The sequence below is a fragment of the Siniperca chuatsi genome, linkage group LG17 (assembly GCF_020085105.1).
Source record: "Siniperca chuatsi isolate FFG_IHB_CAS linkage group LG17, ASM2008510v1, whole genome shotgun sequence".
NCBI classification, from domain to species: Eukaryota; Metazoa; Chordata; class Actinopteri; order Centrarchiformes; family Sinipercidae; genus Siniperca; species Siniperca chuatsi.
The window spans coordinates 11,180,133-11,196,942 of record NC_058058.1 but is presented as its reverse complement, the minus strand read 5'-3'; the positions used below and the strand labels follow the sequence as shown (position 1 = coordinate 11,196,942).

The 16,810-nt window shown below is 42.0% G+C and overlaps 2 protein-coding genes across 6 annotated transcripts; one reads left to right on the top strand and one right to left on the bottom strand.

The window, feature by feature from the left end:
• Positions 1-55: 55 nt before the first annotated feature.
• pygo2 (pygopus homolog 2 (Drosophila)) lies at positions 56-6,362 on the bottom strand. 4 transcript variants are annotated; one of them, XM_044172627.1, is made up of 4 exons: positions 6,326-6,362; positions 5,946-5,998; positions 4,046-4,098; positions 56-3,299 (listed from the first exon to the last, which is right to left on the bottom strand). In XM_044172627.1, the coding sequence occupies exons 3-4, from the start codon at positions 4,088-4,090 to the stop codon at positions 1,623-1,625; spliced, it is 1,722 nt and encodes a 573-aa protein (XP_044028562.1). In that variant the 5' UTR covers positions 4,091-4,098; positions 5,946-5,998; positions 6,326-6,362; the 3' UTR covers positions 56-1,622. The 4 variants fall into 4 exon arrangements, with proteins under 4 accessions (XP_044028562.1, XP_044028559.1, XP_044028558.1 ...); XM_044172624.1 differs by lacking the exon at positions 6,326-6,362 and adding an exon at positions 4,713-4,776; XM_044172623.1 differs by lacking the exons at positions 5,946-5,998; positions 6,326-6,362 and adding exons at positions 4,713-4,776; positions 5,548-5,685.
• LOC122864883 (SH2 domain-containing adapter protein E-like) lies at positions 4,920-16,251 on the top strand. 2 transcript variants are annotated; one of them, XM_044172629.1, is made up of 7 exons: positions 4,920-5,045; positions 6,485-7,503; positions 10,625-10,751; positions 12,494-12,730; positions 13,180-13,408; positions 13,708-13,827; positions 14,652-16,251. In XM_044172629.1, the coding sequence occupies exons 2-7, from the start codon at positions 6,994-6,996 to the stop codon at positions 14,833-14,835; spliced, it is 1,407 nt and encodes a 468-aa protein (XP_044028564.1). In that variant the 5' UTR covers positions 4,920-5,045; positions 6,485-6,993; the 3' UTR covers positions 14,836-16,251. The 2 variants fall into 2 exon arrangements, with proteins under 2 accessions (XP_044028564.1, XP_044028563.1); XM_044172628.1 differs by lacking the exon at positions 4,920-5,045 and adding an exon at positions 5,665-5,789.
• Positions 16,252-16,810: the final 559 nt, after the last annotated feature.

Sequence of the window (16,810 nt, the reverse complement as noted above, 5' to 3'; positions counted from 1 at the left end):
AATACAACAATTAGCAAACAAATTAAAAATATGAATAAAAACAGACATGGACAAGTACAAAAAAATCTGTCTTTACTTCAGAGTTCAGTACCTTTCCCTTCCCCACCTGGTGTGGGACTCACTGGTTCCTCCAGGTTCCATAAGGAGGCGCCAGAGCAGAGCAAGAGCACAGCACAAATAACAGTACAAAATCAAAAAGGAATAGCTGAGAGCAAGAAAAGAAAGGCAGCTCGGACATTGAATAAAGAAAAATAAGGAAAGAGAGAAGGAAGAATAGTTATAAACACCTTATACCGTGACAGAAGTGTGAAAAATGGGTATTTTTCGCTCTTAAGTTATTTGGTCTACTTCAAGGCCTCTTGCAGTGCAGAGGCCAGAATATAAACATAAACAGATCAGACAGTTACTGCATTGGTTCACATGCAACCCCCCTCCCCTCTTTAAAAACCAAAAAAAAAAAAAAAAAAAAAAAAGGACTATGCACATCTGATATGACATGATGTCACTACTTGCTATGCCAACACCATCCAAAAGCACTGATTTCACAATTCATGTGTACTGCAGAGATAAAAAGAAACTGTTGACTCAAATGTACTGTATAAAAACCAAAACGTCATACTGTATACAACCAAGACACATAAATTCAACTTATCATTTTGTTCATTGGTCAACTCTCTGGCATGTTCACAACTGATGGGAGTTCTAGACAAATGTTTTGTCCTAATATTTACAACTATTTTGGTGGTAAAATCCTCTGTGAGGTGTGGATGAAATCTCAGCCCGGGTCTCCTTTGGATTAATCAGCACTGGGTACAAAATGACAGATACAACTACAGGGTCAAAGTGTGTGTATGTGTGTGGGAATTGACAAAATAACTTAAAAATTTATATTTTTCCACAATTATTTGTTTCACAATATGCTTGAGATTTTACACTGCAATATACTGATGTATTTTTCCATTTTATTTCACTTTCTTGCAGTAAAAAGGCTAACAATGTGATAGGGCAGTGCTAGAATGAAGCATTTTGATGACAAATAAAGCTGTAGATCAATGAATGAATGAAAGCAAAGTCCATTTTAGATTTTCAGGCACTATTTTTTAAATTTTAAAGATTTGACATATCATGTCTGTTTTAATTTAAAGCCGTGAAAATCAGAATAATGTTGGGTCACTGTATCAATACACAGTAGGGGAATGTGTGTTTGAAATATCATCATACTCATGTGGTGCATGAGTGTGGCGAGTCAATCACAGTCAGTCAGTGCCAGTCAGTCACAAAGTGTGTGAGGTAGTGTGTTGGTGTCAGTGCTTTGCTGGTTGGCAGGCTAGATGTCTGAAGGACTGTGTAGTTTAACATTCATCATGATTTGACTCCTTTGGGGGGGGGGAGGAAAAAGCATTTGCCTAGAGTCACTCGTATATATATATATATATATATATATATGCATGAATGTCAATGAGTGTGTTTCTCTGTATAGTGAACAAGTAAAGGGCTAGTCAAGAGAAAGTCGGGCAAGTAGCTGAAATGACACACAGGTCATTCAATTAGATCAGAGCAAATAATGTCTTTATTTGTCCTTACGCGTTGCACCTCCACGCTGCTCCTTTGTCATCCACTCCTCAGCTCTCATTAGCTGCCACCAGCTGGCCTAATCCCTGGCGAACAAACACAGCCTGGATGTCCTTGGTCTTGATGCAGAAGTCACAGGCCCAAACAGCAGAGCTCTCTCGAGTCAGCAGCCCGTATGCTGGCTCTGTCAGGCCTGTGCAGTCACGGTGGAACCAGCGTTGGCACGACGCCTCGCACAGGATGGCGTCCTGATCATCATGCACCTCTGCCATACAGAGGCCACAAGGGAAGACCATCCCGGGGCCACCGAGTTTTCCAGGGCCAGAACCAGGCCCAGTCGAGGGGGCAGCAGGGCCAGGGGGCAGGGGAGACTGGGTGTTCGGGGTGGAAGTGGAGTTAGAGGGGGGGTTGGGGTTGCTGCCTGGAGTGTTGCCTCCATTGTTGTTGGTCATGTTGTTCTGACCTGAATTGGAGGCCGCATTTGGCATGGGACCACCAGCACCAGGAGTGTTGTTCTGCTGGTTGTAAGGGGTGGAGCCAGGGGCAGAGTTAGGTGGAGTGGATTGTTGCTGCTGCTGCTGGGTAGAGTTGTTAGAGTTGGGGGTGTTTGTATTGCTGGGGGGTTGTAGCTGACTGGGTGGTGGATGCTGGGGCTGGCCTGATCCATTCAGGGGACCAGTAGGAGAGGAGTTGGGGTTAGGCTGGGGCGGTGCTGAGGGAGGCTGACCAGGTGTATTGGCATTGGGCTGCTGGACTTCAGGGTGGCCAGGAAAGCCTCCCCCTGGCTGTGGTGGGCCAGAGTTAGGAGGAGGGCCAGGAGTGGTATTATTAGGAGGGGGGCCATTGGGATTTAGGTTAAGCTGTTGCTGCTGCTGTTGTTGTTGCTGCTGTTGAGGCCCAGGCGGTGCCCCTCCTCCACCAAAGTTCTTTCCATCCTCGTTGCCTGGTCCTGGCGGACTGGGGCCAGGGTAGGGGCCATCCTGTGAGGGAGGGAACTGTCCTTGAGGAGGCATACCTGGCAACCCTCCCACCATGTTGCCTCCAGGGCCACCACCCATGCCACCCATGATGTTCATCCCAGGACCCATGCCTCCTCCCATGGGAGGTAGGGGGCCATGTGGGGGCCCTCTGGGGCCTCCACCACCGGGTAATGGTGGGCTGTTGAATGGGTGTCCACCCTGTCCGTGCTGCTGCTGTGGAGGCATGCCAAACCGAGGGTGGGGTGGCCCTCCTCCCCCGGGCCCTCCCATACCCCCTGGAGACAACATGGGATTGAATCCTGGCCCGGGGTGCATTGGTGGACTGAAGTTTGGTGGCATATTGAACTGAGAAGGGCCACCTGGCGGGAATCCACCACCTCCTCCTCCTCCCCCACTGCCACCCCCACCGCCACCTCCAAAGCCAGGCATTCCTCCAAAGCCTAACTGGTGGTGAGGTCCAGCGTTGGATGGAGGGCCGAACGGTGGCCTCCGTCCAGGCTGCCCGCCGCCTGGTCCTCCTGGTCCTCCCATGAAGCCCATGCCTCCACCCATTCTGCTTCCACCTCCATACCCACCTCCTCCACCTGCACCTGGGCTGGGAAGAAATGGAGCACTACCTGGTCCACCTGCCCCACTAGGTCGGGATGGGGGCCCAAAGTCATCATCAAAGGGGTTGGAGGCGACCAGGTGGTCCACCATGGGGGTAGGAGGGGGTGCAAACTCAGTGAGGTGGGAGAACCCTGCCGCCTAAAACAAAGGAGGAAAATACAGAATAAATGTTGCTTCTACGAGTCCAGATCATTTAAAGACAGAATAAGTAGGATTTGTCGGTTGTTGTTTGTAAACACATGATTCAAAGTTGGCCCCTCCTTCCCAGCTCAGAGCCAGAGAGCGTTCCAGTGAATGAATGAAGAGAGCGAGCGGCATTAGTGAGAACAAAGCATTATTTTCTGATTATTTTACGGCGGTTACATTTTAATGCACAAATAAAATCGCCCACACCTCCACACAACCCTGGTGTGGAGGTGTGGGCGATTTTATTTGGGAAGAAGCCAGCTTCATCCTGTCCGCTGCTCTCTGCTCTGCGTGTGTGTGCAGCTCAGACACGACCTATCTCCGCACTTCGTTTTAGCGCTAAGTCAGTGCTGCAGATACATCCATGACACAGGCAGAGAGTAGAGGAGAGAGACGGAGACAGCGATGTAACCTGCTCGCTACACACCACTTTCCAAAGGTTGACGCCCAGAAACGTCCTGAACACAGCAAACTAATAAGAAACTACAGGCCACACACTTCTAGTGGGTCAGAAGTGATGATTGAGAGGGTTTGTTTTTGTATTTGTCTATACAGTTTTTTTTTTAAAAAAAAGGAAAATTCTACTTATTCTACCTTTAAATTCTTATTTTAGTAGTCTTCGAGGTTCACTTGTCACGTACTGAGAGAACGTTTCCATTATGTAAAAAAGTAATTAGATTTCCAAAAACAACTATTACCTGAGAGGTGGATTTCCTTGCCTTCTTCTTCTCTGGGCTCTTCATCTGTGAAGCTGAAATGGTAAAATATGGAGAGAAAGGGTGGAAAGGGGGAAATATAATATTAGACACAACAAAAATAGGCCTCCATGTCTCACAATTGGTCCACCACCAATCAAGTGCAGCATCACATTTGGATTGGCCAATACCCCTTAGTGACAGAGTGGAGCAGCTTTAGACCTAGGGCCTCTTTTTCAAGTCCAACAGTTGGGATGGATTCAATGATGGGACATAGACTGGCATGAGGACAAGATGCTGAACATCCAGGCGTTACCATCACCAAGGTTATGAAGCCCTGAATCGCAAATGACCCAGGCAGACCAAATGACCCAGGCGAGAGGGAGAGAGGCCGCAAACAGAGGCAGAAGAGGTAAGGTCAATGAGGGAGACAGGAAAAGACGAAGACATGAGAACGAGGAAACGGAGTTGAAGGTACATTGATAGCAAGATAGACATGAACCCCGTTCACAGATCCACTCTGTGAGAAACAGCCACCACCGGAGACAGTCGTGAAGTTTACATATGGGGGAGGCGAGAAGGGATTTGCTAACAGCACCAGTGCAGCCCATTGCAGCGCAGTAATGGATGATTCCGATCTGATTGGGAGATGGGTGAAATTAATTCCTACCTTTGCTTCGTTTTCCTTGTCCCGCCAGTAGTCTCCCCGATTCGGCAGCCATTAGCTAATATGACTGTCGGTGAAGTGGCATATCACCGTTCATATGCAAGAAAAAAAAAGTTAAAAATGACGACGTCTTGAAGGCTATGAGCCGAGTAGGTGGAATCTGCCTTCAGGTCATGTCAATAACGCTAAAATGGTTATCATCACAGCAGTAACTAACACGTATTGGAAACTAGATTATATTAAAACGCCGGCCCAGGTCTGCAAAGTCCTTTCCAGCTGCAAATCTTTCGCCACGGTGTCTGTCACGCCGGGATTTGGTCACCAAATAAACGTCAGGTAAAACTGAGCTGGTTCACGTTATTTAGCATAAGCTCGTCCTGTTGCAAGCCAGTTTCTACTAAGTGAGTGAAACTGGTTGCTTGCTATCTGGCTTGACTGCCAGTACAAGCAAGTTACAGAGCACCCAACCTCCCTCTCTTAAAATGATCGCTTACAGATGTGTAGCAAAGAACTCGACCAGCTAGCTAACGCAAGATAGTTACTACCTTGGCTAACTAGATAGCCACGTTACTCAATGTGGCTAGCTAGCAGCGTTGAGATTCCACACATTAAGTTAGCCGCAACACCGTAACATTAACCGAAACTGTGATTTATCTTTCTACATTCATTTGTGAAAATGTACATTTAATTTCACTTGTCACAGCATTTATAAAATAAAGCAATCGATCATGTTTTGAAAACTGTTGTTTACTATGCTAACATTAGCTTGCTAGCTAACGTTAGCATGCCACTGAAGATAGCTAGCCATCTTGCAGACTGTCTTGGAAGCAAACTGTACCCTTTCTCCGTTGCTTGCTCTGCTGTCCTTTAAATTGAAACTCTCTGTTGTGTCATTGCCAGCAAACCAGTCCTCACTCGGTGTATGCTTGTTGATCCACCATTCAACTATAATTCATTCAAAAACGCAAATTTTGCCATAATTATCATGGCCTTCTATCGCCACCGGACAAAGAGGGACAAGCAGGAGTATCGCGCACCATGGAAGGTTACATCTCATCGCTAAAATGGGGGTGTCGATAAGTATACTTCATGAATATGAAAAGCATTTTTAAAGATAATGATTAAAACACAGATTGCGTTGTATAACATATAACATTGTAATATTATATTTTGAAAAACTACCAGCATCACCGTTGTTCACAGTATTTTTTTTAATTTATAGAATTAGTGTCATACCTTTCACTGGTATATGCGGAGCAGCTCAGAGCAGACCATTTCCCAACGATACCCTGCACAATTAAATAAGGGGTGGACATTAATTAGACAGCCAATTAAGCACATTATCAAGTGAAATTGTGATTAATATTGAATTAACATCCAACATCAAAATATTAATATAGCTGTCAACTTAAATTTAAGTCGTTATCTGAAAAAAACCCATTCGCAACTGGTAGGCAACTGTGTTGTGGTAGCTTATTATTCATGCATCATGTGCCTATATACTGATTTATTTCTCAATAGCCATTTTTATTCGTATATAATTATTATATTGTATATTATAGTTGAAAAAGAGGCTGCATTAATTAAAACCAATGAATTATAAAGGTGTCACTTACCTTGGTGGGTTACCTGGGCATAGGTCAGTCTAAACTAGAGTACTCAACTCCCAGAGTCGTTATTCTACCATGGTGTCTACAATTAAAAGCTTATCACCGCCCACCCTGTACTGCCTCCCCCCTCTTAACTTCAGATACCCCCTCCCCGCTATCCTCCAGGCGCAGTCAGGAGCCTCATTGCGACACTAGAAGGTTGTGAAAGACCAGATAAGCCACTCTGGGAATGGGACCACAAATCAGAAGCAAGAAGAACTTTGCCCTCTTTCGGGTCTTCCCACTCCGAAGACATCTTTTCATCCAAAGGGAATAAACTTTTCCACTGAGCAGAAGAAGGAACAGGTGTAAGATAATCACAAATGGGATAAAGTAGAGGTATTTGTTTTTTTCTTCGCCAAATAGGCATGTACCCTGTAAGTTTTTACTTACAAACATTTTTTACAGTTGGAGGTTTAAGAATAGAGCCACTGACTTTTGAAAACATTTATGACAAGCTTTAAACGGAGTTGTGGGGATCCTGTAATCCACACAAGCTCTATCCTAGAATAACGCAACGGAAGTCTTTTGTTATAAAGGCTGTGATTTCTAAAGGTGCGTCTCTGGGGCCCTGGTGTATGGCGCTAAAAGGTAGGAGCAGACACAGAGGTTTATTGGTTTCCGTCTGAGTTACAATGGCAAAGTGGTTCAAGGAGTTCCCCATCAATCTGAAGAATGGTACCGACAGGATCCGCTCAGCCTCCGAATCAGGCTCACAACCAAGAGCCAACAAAGCCGGGCTGGTGGCTAGCATTGGTACCAAAACAACAGGCTCCAAAACGGGCCATCGCAAAAACTCCTCTGCTGACAGCACAGGCGGAGGAGGTGGAGGAGTTGGATCTCTCCTGTCCGGAAGAAACCGAAAGAACTCAGCCATAGAGTTGAGTAGAAACGGTGTGAGCCCCCCGAAAGATGGAAAGGTTTGGGACAACCTCCTATCTGGGAAAAGTCGCAAGAACTCCAAAGCGGAGCCGGTGTTTGAGGAGCAGCTCAGACCCGTGAAAAGCTCTCCATCTGCCAACGCTTACATCAACCGGCTGATTAGAGTGGACAAACAGGACAAAAGCTCCAACTTCAACAGCGGCACCATCACCAGTCAAGTGGCACCTGAAGCAGAGAAACCAGTCCAGTGCAAAACAGAAACAGTGAGTAACCAATACAACCTCAGCCCGAAAAGATCCATTTAACTTGTAACTCTGTGATGTTGTAGTTGGGACTCACAAGAGTAAGTTTCTCGAGTTTTATGTGGTGTCCGATGTCATGAAAAAATTCGTTGGAGGCTTTTAGGCACCAAATATTAAACTTTTGTCATATTTTCATTCGCCCACTCAGATTGTATTTGAGAATTACTTAGATTGAGTGTTCACCTTTTAAAATCTGAAATAGTTTTATAATTGATGTAACAAGTAACCTAATTTAGGTAGATTTGTTTCCATATGGTGGTTGAAAGTAACATAAGTATATTTACTCAAGTACTGCACTTAAATATAATTTTGAATATTTCCATGTTATGCTACTTTATTTTCTATTTAAGTACATTTCAGAAGGAAATATTGCACTTTTTACTCCAGTGCATTGATCTGACAGCTACTACTTTACTTTTCTGACTCAGATTCAGATGTTACATACAGTAGAAAACCTATGATTAGTTTATAAAATGATACAATGTTAAGAATTACTCTACCAAACTGTATATAAAGTAGTTGAAATGAGCTTTACCTCAATCAGCTACAATATTAAATCACTGCTTACAAGTTATTACATCAGTAAACATCAGTTGTTGTATTGCTACCTTTACTTAAGTAAAAGATCTGAATACTTCTTCCACCACTGGCAATATTAATCTGATAATATAATATAATGATACTGTAACATAACAATGACAGTAATCATTCTGTCGCCTAAGTACATTTTGTTGCTATTCATATATATAACTTTTATTTTTCACTGAGTATTTCTAGTGTGGTATTGCTACTTTTACTTAAGTAAACCATGTGAAAACATAATGGATTTCATCTGTGGCAGCTTTCTCTAATTCTAGCAGCAGTGCAACACACTCTACTCCAGCAAAACTAACATGTCATCAATGTCATCAATGTGTCATCAGTACTGTTGACAATGAAGTAGCAATGACCCAGTCCAAGCTCTGAAGCTCTTTTAGTTTCTCCCTTCCCTTTGTCTCCGCTATACCCATTGTGTCCACTCCTCCCAGTCTGTCTTTTTATCACTCTTTCTCTTCCTCTCCACCCTTCACCCTTACACCCCACCTCGAATACAAAGCTGTGGTCAGACATGAGGCCTTACCTTCCTCTCCAGTATGTAATCTGGCTCAGTATTCCCCTTCTCTCACCCCCCTCCCTCCGCCTCATCCCTCTCTTTCACTAGATTGAGGGCCCCCTGTTGAAGGCTATCATGTTATAAAAAGCATTGTGTTATTTGACACTCAGGGGCTAAACCAAGTCCCCTCCAGCCTGGCTTTGAAAAAAAGGAGGAAGTCAGGGATAGTGATAGTGGAGAGATGGTGAGAAAAAAGACAGATAAAAGAGAGGAAGAATAAAATGGGAGTTTTATATTTCAGAAAGGGAGTAAATCCCTGTTCTTGATCTCAAATTCATGTTTGCAGCAGCCACTAGGTTTAATTGGTTGATTTTCGGTGTGTTATATGTCTACCTCTTAGTTTCCCTGTTAAGAACATGAAGTTATTTCCACAGGAGGTGAAAGTGTAACATACATAAGTGTGATAGTAATTAAAATCTTTAATGTCACTGGCTGCAGTTTGTAATCGCTGTGGTGTATCGATTAGAATACACTAGAAGGCTTCTTGTACTTTACTAGAAGGCTGTACAGGTTTACACTTGGGTTGTATGTAGTTTCTAGAATAACAGAAATGCCACTATAATTAACTATAGCATAACACACAATACAAATTAAAATAGTTACACTGAAAATCTTATACATTTTTGTCCACAGGGTATTAATACAACATCAGATATACTGATCTAATATATATAGAGAGAATAAAGTGGACAGCCAAACCAAGGAAAATGTGTGTCTGTGTTGTCGTCTGCATCTGTCCCACTAAACCTCTCTAAACTAAACACCTCAACAAAACTCTGAGTTTCAGCCTGTCTAACATCTGCTATTTTATTCAACACCAACATTTCTTTGGCGAGGGAACACAACTGGAAGTGTTTTGAGAGAGACAACTTCATTTTACGGCCTACCATTGTCTCTTGGCCAGTGGCTGACAGTCAGGCATGACTTGTGTAGAAGAATAAAGGTTGTTAACAGAGAGATATTAATGTGAAGAGAGTGGGCTTTACAACAAAGAGTGACTGATCTCTGATTGATCTTTAGACAAGATGTATGAGGTGTTGGATATTCTTCTGATTAGCTGAAGCCTGCCTTGTAGTTTACTGCAGTTAGTTTACCATATTTTTTTACCTGAAATACCTCTGCATCGACACCACCCGTCATGTTCCAAATGTGTTCATTTGAACTGATTTTAAACTAGTGCTGAAACAATTAATCAATTAGTCGATCGAAAATGAATTGGCAACTATTTTGATAATTGTTTCAATCATTTTCAAGTAGAAAAGGCAAACTTTTGCCAGTTCCTGCTTCTCAAATGTGAGGATTTGCTGGTTTTCTTTGCCATATAAAATGGTAAATTGAATATCTTTGGGGTTTAGACTTGGGGGTTGTTCGGACAAACAAGACATTTGGCAAACATAATGGGTATTTTTCACTATTTTCTGACATTAAATAGACAAAGCGATTCATTGATTCGATAATTAAAAAATCGTTAGTTGCAGTCCTATTTTAAACTGGAGGATATTTAACACTATAAATTATATGAAGGTGGATAATGTTACAATAGTTTTGTTGTACCAGACAGTGATCCTGGAACCTGGTCTTTTTCTTTTCTTTTTTCAGGAGGTTTGTTCAGATATTTGTACTACTACCACTCGGAGTGGCAGAAGCGGGACAATTCAACCATTTATCCGTTATTGTTAGTTATATGTCAACGTTTCTGCTCACTTGCTAACTAGTTTTCATGCAGTTTCAATTGCACAATGTGGTATCAACTTGTTACCACTGGTGAAAAGTGTGTCCTGTGCACAGTATACTAAAGATTAGCATCACTCCAATTTGTCATTGTGTTTCTGTTTATTTCCCCCTAATTACTTCAAAACTTTGCTTGTTTTTTCAGAGTTTAAAGTATCAAATTATGCATGAAACAAATATAGATTTCCCTGTATCCAGGTGATCATCCTTGAGGACTACGCAGATCCCTTTGATGCTCAGAAGACCAGAGAGCAAAGGGAGGCAGAGAGGGTTGGAGAGAACGATGGGTACATGGAGCCTTACGATGCCCAGCAGATGATCACTGGTAGGGTTTCATCAATATATTCTCACTCCCTTCTCTTGTAGCTGTCAGCTGTTAAGTAAATGCTGTGATTTTTCATTCAGTCCCTGATCACCGAATCTGTACTGCTGTGTTCGACCACGTAGCCCCAGCGTAAACGATAGGATTCCCATTTTCAGTCTCTGCAGGCCGAGCAGTGAGAACATGAACTCGCTCCCCTAGTGCTCTCTGTACCCCAGGGGGTTGCCATGGCAACTGTGTTGCGTTCGGACAATGGGTGCAGTTTCCTGCTCCTGCTTCCTCTTTCCTGTCTCTGTTTCCTGGTACTATTCTCTAGAAAGGAAGTTGGCCCTCAGTGCCCCCCACCTCCTCTCGGACACAGCTCTGTGTAACCCGTATATGGACCTGTCTGACCATTTATCAAAACTTCCCAGCATCTAGGAAGACTGGTGGTCCGTCGTCCAATCACATGCTCTTCTGACCTTTCATTCCATCACTCCATTGTTTTAACTAAAAGGGTTACACAATAGCCTGCTGTGAATGTGAACATGTTTTGCTCTCTAGTAGATTTTACTTCAATCAGTGCCTGTGTTACTTCCAGGCCTCCTCAGAGAAGTCTACAGAGGATGTGATGATGTGACTGAGTCGATTTATGAGGCTTAAATCATACTGAGGATGTAAGCAAGACTCTGATGTCACTGTGACTCAACAAGCAAGGCCATGAGAGCAGGGCAGCATTATTATTAATACTCTTTATAGCAGCTGACATCACTTACCCGAATCAAACTATATTTTAGGGGGAATAACATGTCCATTAATACCATAGTTTATCCATGATTCAGTGATAACGAGTTGCACTGTACAATAAAATTCTTAGTTAACTGTCCTCTCTGATTAAAATCAAAAAATACTTAAAACAGAACATTACAACGGTAGAATGCAAACAGAATAATTAAGTAATTAGAAAAGTATTAAAATAAATATGCATAAAAGGACAAAACTGTACAATAAGGTTCTGATGTGCAGCAATAGTGCAAATTTATAAAGTCTAAAGTGCAAAAACTTTGCAGATCTGTACCCTAACTCAGTATGATTTGCTTTTCTTGCACTGGGGGCAGATTTGTCTTACACTGTTAGCACTGCCATCCACCTCTATTCCTCATTTAAACAATTTAAGCTTATTGAGAACACCCAACAGCACCAGAGTGTAAATCAAATAGCTGATAAAATGAGTCATTCACAATTTCACATCATCATAGACCATTAGTCATGGTGGTACCACTGTCTGATAAGGCACCTTTTAAGGTAAGATAAGACAGAACTTTATTAATCCCGAGGGAAATTGCTGTGCAGCAGTTGGAGTGTAAAGTAGGAAAGAGTGGAAATATAAAAATATCAGTAAGGTGCAAATCCAAAATATACACAATGCCAAAAATATGAACAAGTCAACGGTAAGGATCATTCTTGGTGTGTTGCATATAGATATGTATGAGAAGCGACATATAGCTATGTACAGTATGTACAGTATCAAATCAAAAGTACAGGTAAGTGTATATGTGGTTAATTCTGAATGTTCATGATATTACACATCATGTCCCATAAGTCAGAGTTGTAATGATTGTAATCCACAGGAGACAGTAAACCAGAGAGAGACTCTTAACTTTTATAAAGGGTTTAAAAGTCTTTGCTATCGGATGTGAATGTCCTCCTTGATATTCTCTGGCCGTCCACTAATCTTCTCTAATCCCTTGTTTTCTACCTGCAAGAGATCAGACGTCGGGGGTCGAAGGACCTGCTGAAGGTGTGTGTGCTGATGGAGGCAAGTGAGGGAACGGTGGAGGAAGGTCAGCCTGTGCCCTTACAGATATACGACGTCCCGTATGAGGGAGGCGGTGACAGTGACAAGATGGCAGTCACGCGGCCCGAGCTGGATCCTCGTCCCTCCACCGAGTACGAGCTGCCCTGGGAGTGGAAGAAGGAGCACATTGTCAGAACTCTGTCAGGTACATCAGACGTTTGTTACACCACATCCAACTTGATCGCAGACACAATGATATCTGAAAACAAGCTACGCACTAATTCTGAGAATACTTCTAAAGGGAAAGTGAGGAAAGGTTCGCTTCTGCTTCTTTTCTTATGCTTATCTTTATAGCTCAAGTAGCAACACTTTAATACAGTAATACTGTAATACAGTTCCAGCTCTGCCTCTTCTCTGCCTTGGATCACTATTAAGTATATTTGTTCAAAAAACAACTGGCCTGCTCCCACATTTATATTTTATATGCTGCATAGACCAACAGCATACAGAATAACAGCTTGCATGAATCATCAAACTACTGTCTTCTTATTTTATATTTACTGCAAGCTTCAGCACCCAGTTCAAACTCAGCCATAGAGTCAGTAGTTTCTTTACATAAATTCATATCTTCTCTCGTCACGCTGCTCCCCCCAGCGCAGTTTGACAGCCCTGCCAAAGATGAGACACCTCACCCCACACTCACCAGACAGCCCCAACATCCGCCAGCCCAGCAGCATCAGCATCAGCATCTGAGGCAGAAAAGCTGGACCCAGAAGATCCTGCGATCCTCCCCCCCAACCCTGTCGCCGTCCTCCACCCCCTGCAGCAACCCTGAAACTGAGGCTTGCTGTGTTGACCCCTCCCTGCCCCTGGAAAAACAGAGGTGAGGCAAAAATCATGATTCTGGGATGTGTGATGATGTTAGGATTTCCCTGTAGATACATACAATTTTGATATTTAATGCTGTAATACTCAAACTATTTTAAAAAGAATTCAAATGTTATGTATGTCAGAATGCGTCTGCATATGTTTCTTATTCTTGCAATAAACCTCACTCCAGAATGTTAATACACTTCAGTGTTGCGTAAGAGTAACGTTCATTTCCAAGGGGTTTGCATGAAATGAGGTTCTGCACTTGATCAATAGCAGATGAAATGTAACCCCCCTCGCTCCCACCCCCAGCTGGTACCATGGCTGTGTGACTCGTCAGGAGGCGGAGTTTCAGCTGCAGTCCTGCAAAGAGGCCAGCTTCCTGGTCAGGAACAGTGAGTCGGACAACAGCAAGTACTCCATCGCCCTCAAGTGAGTGTAGCCTGAAAGTGCATCTGTAGTGTCTCAAGGGAAGAAATACTACTTATTGATCACACACTGTAGTGTATGAAATGATTAAAAAGTAATTGGTCAACAATTCACTTTTTTTTTACATTTACCATAACCTTTTAAGGGATAAGGCTGTTAATATTCAATATTTTCTTAATGTCAACAAATCCCTTTAAAGACCAGAACCAACAATATATTTCACACATCAGAAAGCCACATTGTTGCACTGGCTAACATAACTTTCATTATGATAAATATGTAGTTTATTTTGAGTTAATCTCACATACACCTTCCTGCTGTCATAAATACTCACTAGAGCACAAAATGTATATCAATCCGCAGCTAAAAATAGTCCCTAACAAATTCACTGTTTACTCCTGTTTGAGTAATGTTTGCTAAAAACTACAGTGCCCAGCTGTTGTAGGAAATTATTCTGATAATTAAATTAAAAATCAAAGTATAATGTGACTAATTTTACAAGATTTACATCTTTATTGGGAACGACACACAGACTAACACATTGCTGGTTTTGATCTTTTCATGAGATTTGTGGACAAGAAGAAAAATATAGAATAATGCTAGCTCATCCTTTTACTTTTTAAATTTACATTAATGACTGTAACGCATAACAGTAAGCGAAATCAATATGATCAAACTTGTGTAATGCAAAATAAGATCCATACACAGCAGTAATTTATGTTTTCCAACACCAGAATATATGAATTTATATCAGTCTTGTATCAGCTTTGGATTGTGGGTAAAATTGTTTAATTCTTGTCTCTCCTTTCCTCTCTTCTGTGACTCAGGACGAGCCAAGGCTGCGTTCATATCATTGTCGCCCAGACCAAAGAAAACGGCTACACCCTGGACCAGAGCAGCTGTGTGTTCCCCAGCATCCCAGAGGTGGTGCACCACTATTGCACACAGCGTCTGCCTTTCAATGGTGCCGAGCACATGACTCTGCTGCACCCAGTGCCTCGCGTCCACTGACTCCACCCCAGCCCAGTTTAAGTATACAAAACAAACACCCCTCTGGGCCAGCATGGACCAAATGTTTCCAAAAAGTCACCTCACCTCTGATCAATGTGTACGTCTACTGCTCTGCCCTTTTTAAGCAGGTCTCACTTTGACAATACTTTATGTGTTATATGTATGATTTTTATTTGATCATCAGAAAATATTTGCAGCTCACTCTGTGTCTAGAAACTCTGGATGTCTTCTTCTGTCTTTATTTTACTTTGATGTGTAGCTGATGCAAAACATCTAGGCTGCTGTTTTGCATATGAACATCGGGGAAGCAAAGCGCAGACGACGAGGGACTTTTAATGATTAAATGTGACTTGTTGAATTGGATTGGGACCAAGACTCTTACACAGATGTGATGTTTTAATTATCCAGAAGATACACATGATATTTTTGTTATTGTTACTAAGTGAAATTTACTATGAAGCAGAAAGTGCTTTTGATACAACGAAACTCATTAGTTTGTGGCTTTCTTTCTCCCTCTGGTGGATGTGCTGGTACACTGCACCAGCATGACAACACAAAGAATTGCCTTCTTTACTCAGAATTGATAGTTGATAGTCAAATCCATGCACAGGGCATATCATTCCGCTTATCAAGATATGAACAAAGAGCAGCTATTTTATGTTTATGCCCGCAGCATATTGCTAATTTATGCTCTTATTCTTGTTAATCGTCTCTAACCACTGTCCCTTGAGGATTTCCTCTGTTTTACTGTGAATGAGGGCATTGTTTCTACTGTATTATCTGCACTGTGAAGAGTGAGTGATTCACCCTGATGCAATGTGCTTGAAAGACCATGGATTTACAAAAGTGTGTTTTATAACAATAACTGAGACTACGTTTCATCTTTAGTTTTCAGCTAAAGCCTGTTTATTCTGACTAATATCTGTAAAATAAACCTGCAAATTATTGTGATTTGTGGTAAGAAAACGTTGTAAAATTAATGTCTTATGTCAAACTTGTTTAGGTCTACAAATGGGGATCATTTACAGATATAAGTGTGAGAAATTAATGACAAATATTGAAATAAAACAAACAAGAAAAAACAGTTTAAATATCAGCATAAAAAAGTATCAGTCTTGTCATAGCTTCTCTCTTTTTTTAATATTGTTCATTTAGACCCTTGTCGCTAAAAAGTAATGCTGTTCTCCCTCAGGGTCTAATGCCCCGTGGTGCTAAGAGGTAGAACACCAAAGTGAGATGTGGTAACTTTATTATAGTCTTATTTGTCTTCATGTATTCTAAATGTATCAAAAACATTTGACATGGTATGTGTACTCTTAATTTAGAGATATGCTGGAAATCATTTTGAAAACTCTGATATGTAACACAGCCTGATGTTAGCCATCAGGATGACAATAAAATATGGTATAAAGGTTACATTTTGTCTTATGTTATATATTTTTGGAGGTCTGCCATTACTATGCGTCTTCTTCAAAGATTTAAGTTTGTAGTTTTTGACGCTGAAGCAGAAGTTAGACGAAGAGACACACCTGCTATACATTTCCCACTGTTGTCTTTTGATATGTGGATGTTCAAATATTGTAAAACAGATTAGAATAAAAGGTCCTGAATCTCAATGCTGGAGATCTCCTGAGAGATTCTCTCTGATCCCAATAAATCAACAACATGAACAGCAAAATGTGAGGGTGTTTGTGTCAGTGATGTGTGCTCTGAAAGGGAATGATCAAAGCATCAAACTGTCTCATCACTCCTGAAGAACCAGCCTCTTCACAGATGCTGGAATGACTGAATGAGGGCATTTTTTGAGCATAATGAATCTTTTAACTGCGACAGCTTGAATGTGGTTTCGGCAGTTTGGTAATTTGTCTGGAAGTTTAGTACTCCATTTCGCTAAAAGGGGATTGATTATTGTGCCAAGTTAGCGTGAAAAGGTTAGGAGGAAAGGTCTAGTGGGGAGATTAGGTTTAGCCGAGGA

Excerpts from the sequence above, each read along its gene's own strand:
- pygo2 (XM_044172624.1), bottom strand. The coding sequence starts at position 4,764 with ATGGCTGCCGAATCGGGGAGACTACTGGCGGGACAAGGAAAACGAAGC. Across the intron at positions 4,099-4,712 it reads ACAAGGAAAACGAAGCAAAG|CTTCACAGATGAAGAGCCCA; the intron begins GTAGGAATTAAT and ends TTACCATTTCAG. Across the intron at positions 3,300-4,045 it reads CAAGGAAATCCACCTCTCAG|GCGGCAGGGTTCTCCCACCT; the intron begins GTAATAGTTGTT and ends CCTTTGTTTTAG.
- LOC122864883 (XM_044172629.1), top strand. The coding sequence starts at position 6,994 with ATGGCAAAGTGGTTCAAGGAGTTCCCCATCAATCTGAAGAATGGTACC. Across the intron at positions 12,731-13,179 it reads CATTGTCAGAACTCTGTCAG|CGCAGTTTGACAGCCCTGCC; the intron begins GTACATCAGACG and ends TGCTCCCCCCAG. Across the intron at positions 13,409-13,707 it reads CTGCCCCTGGAAAAACAGAG|CTGGTACCATGGCTGTGTGA; the intron begins GTGAGGCAAAAA and ends TCCCACCCCCAG.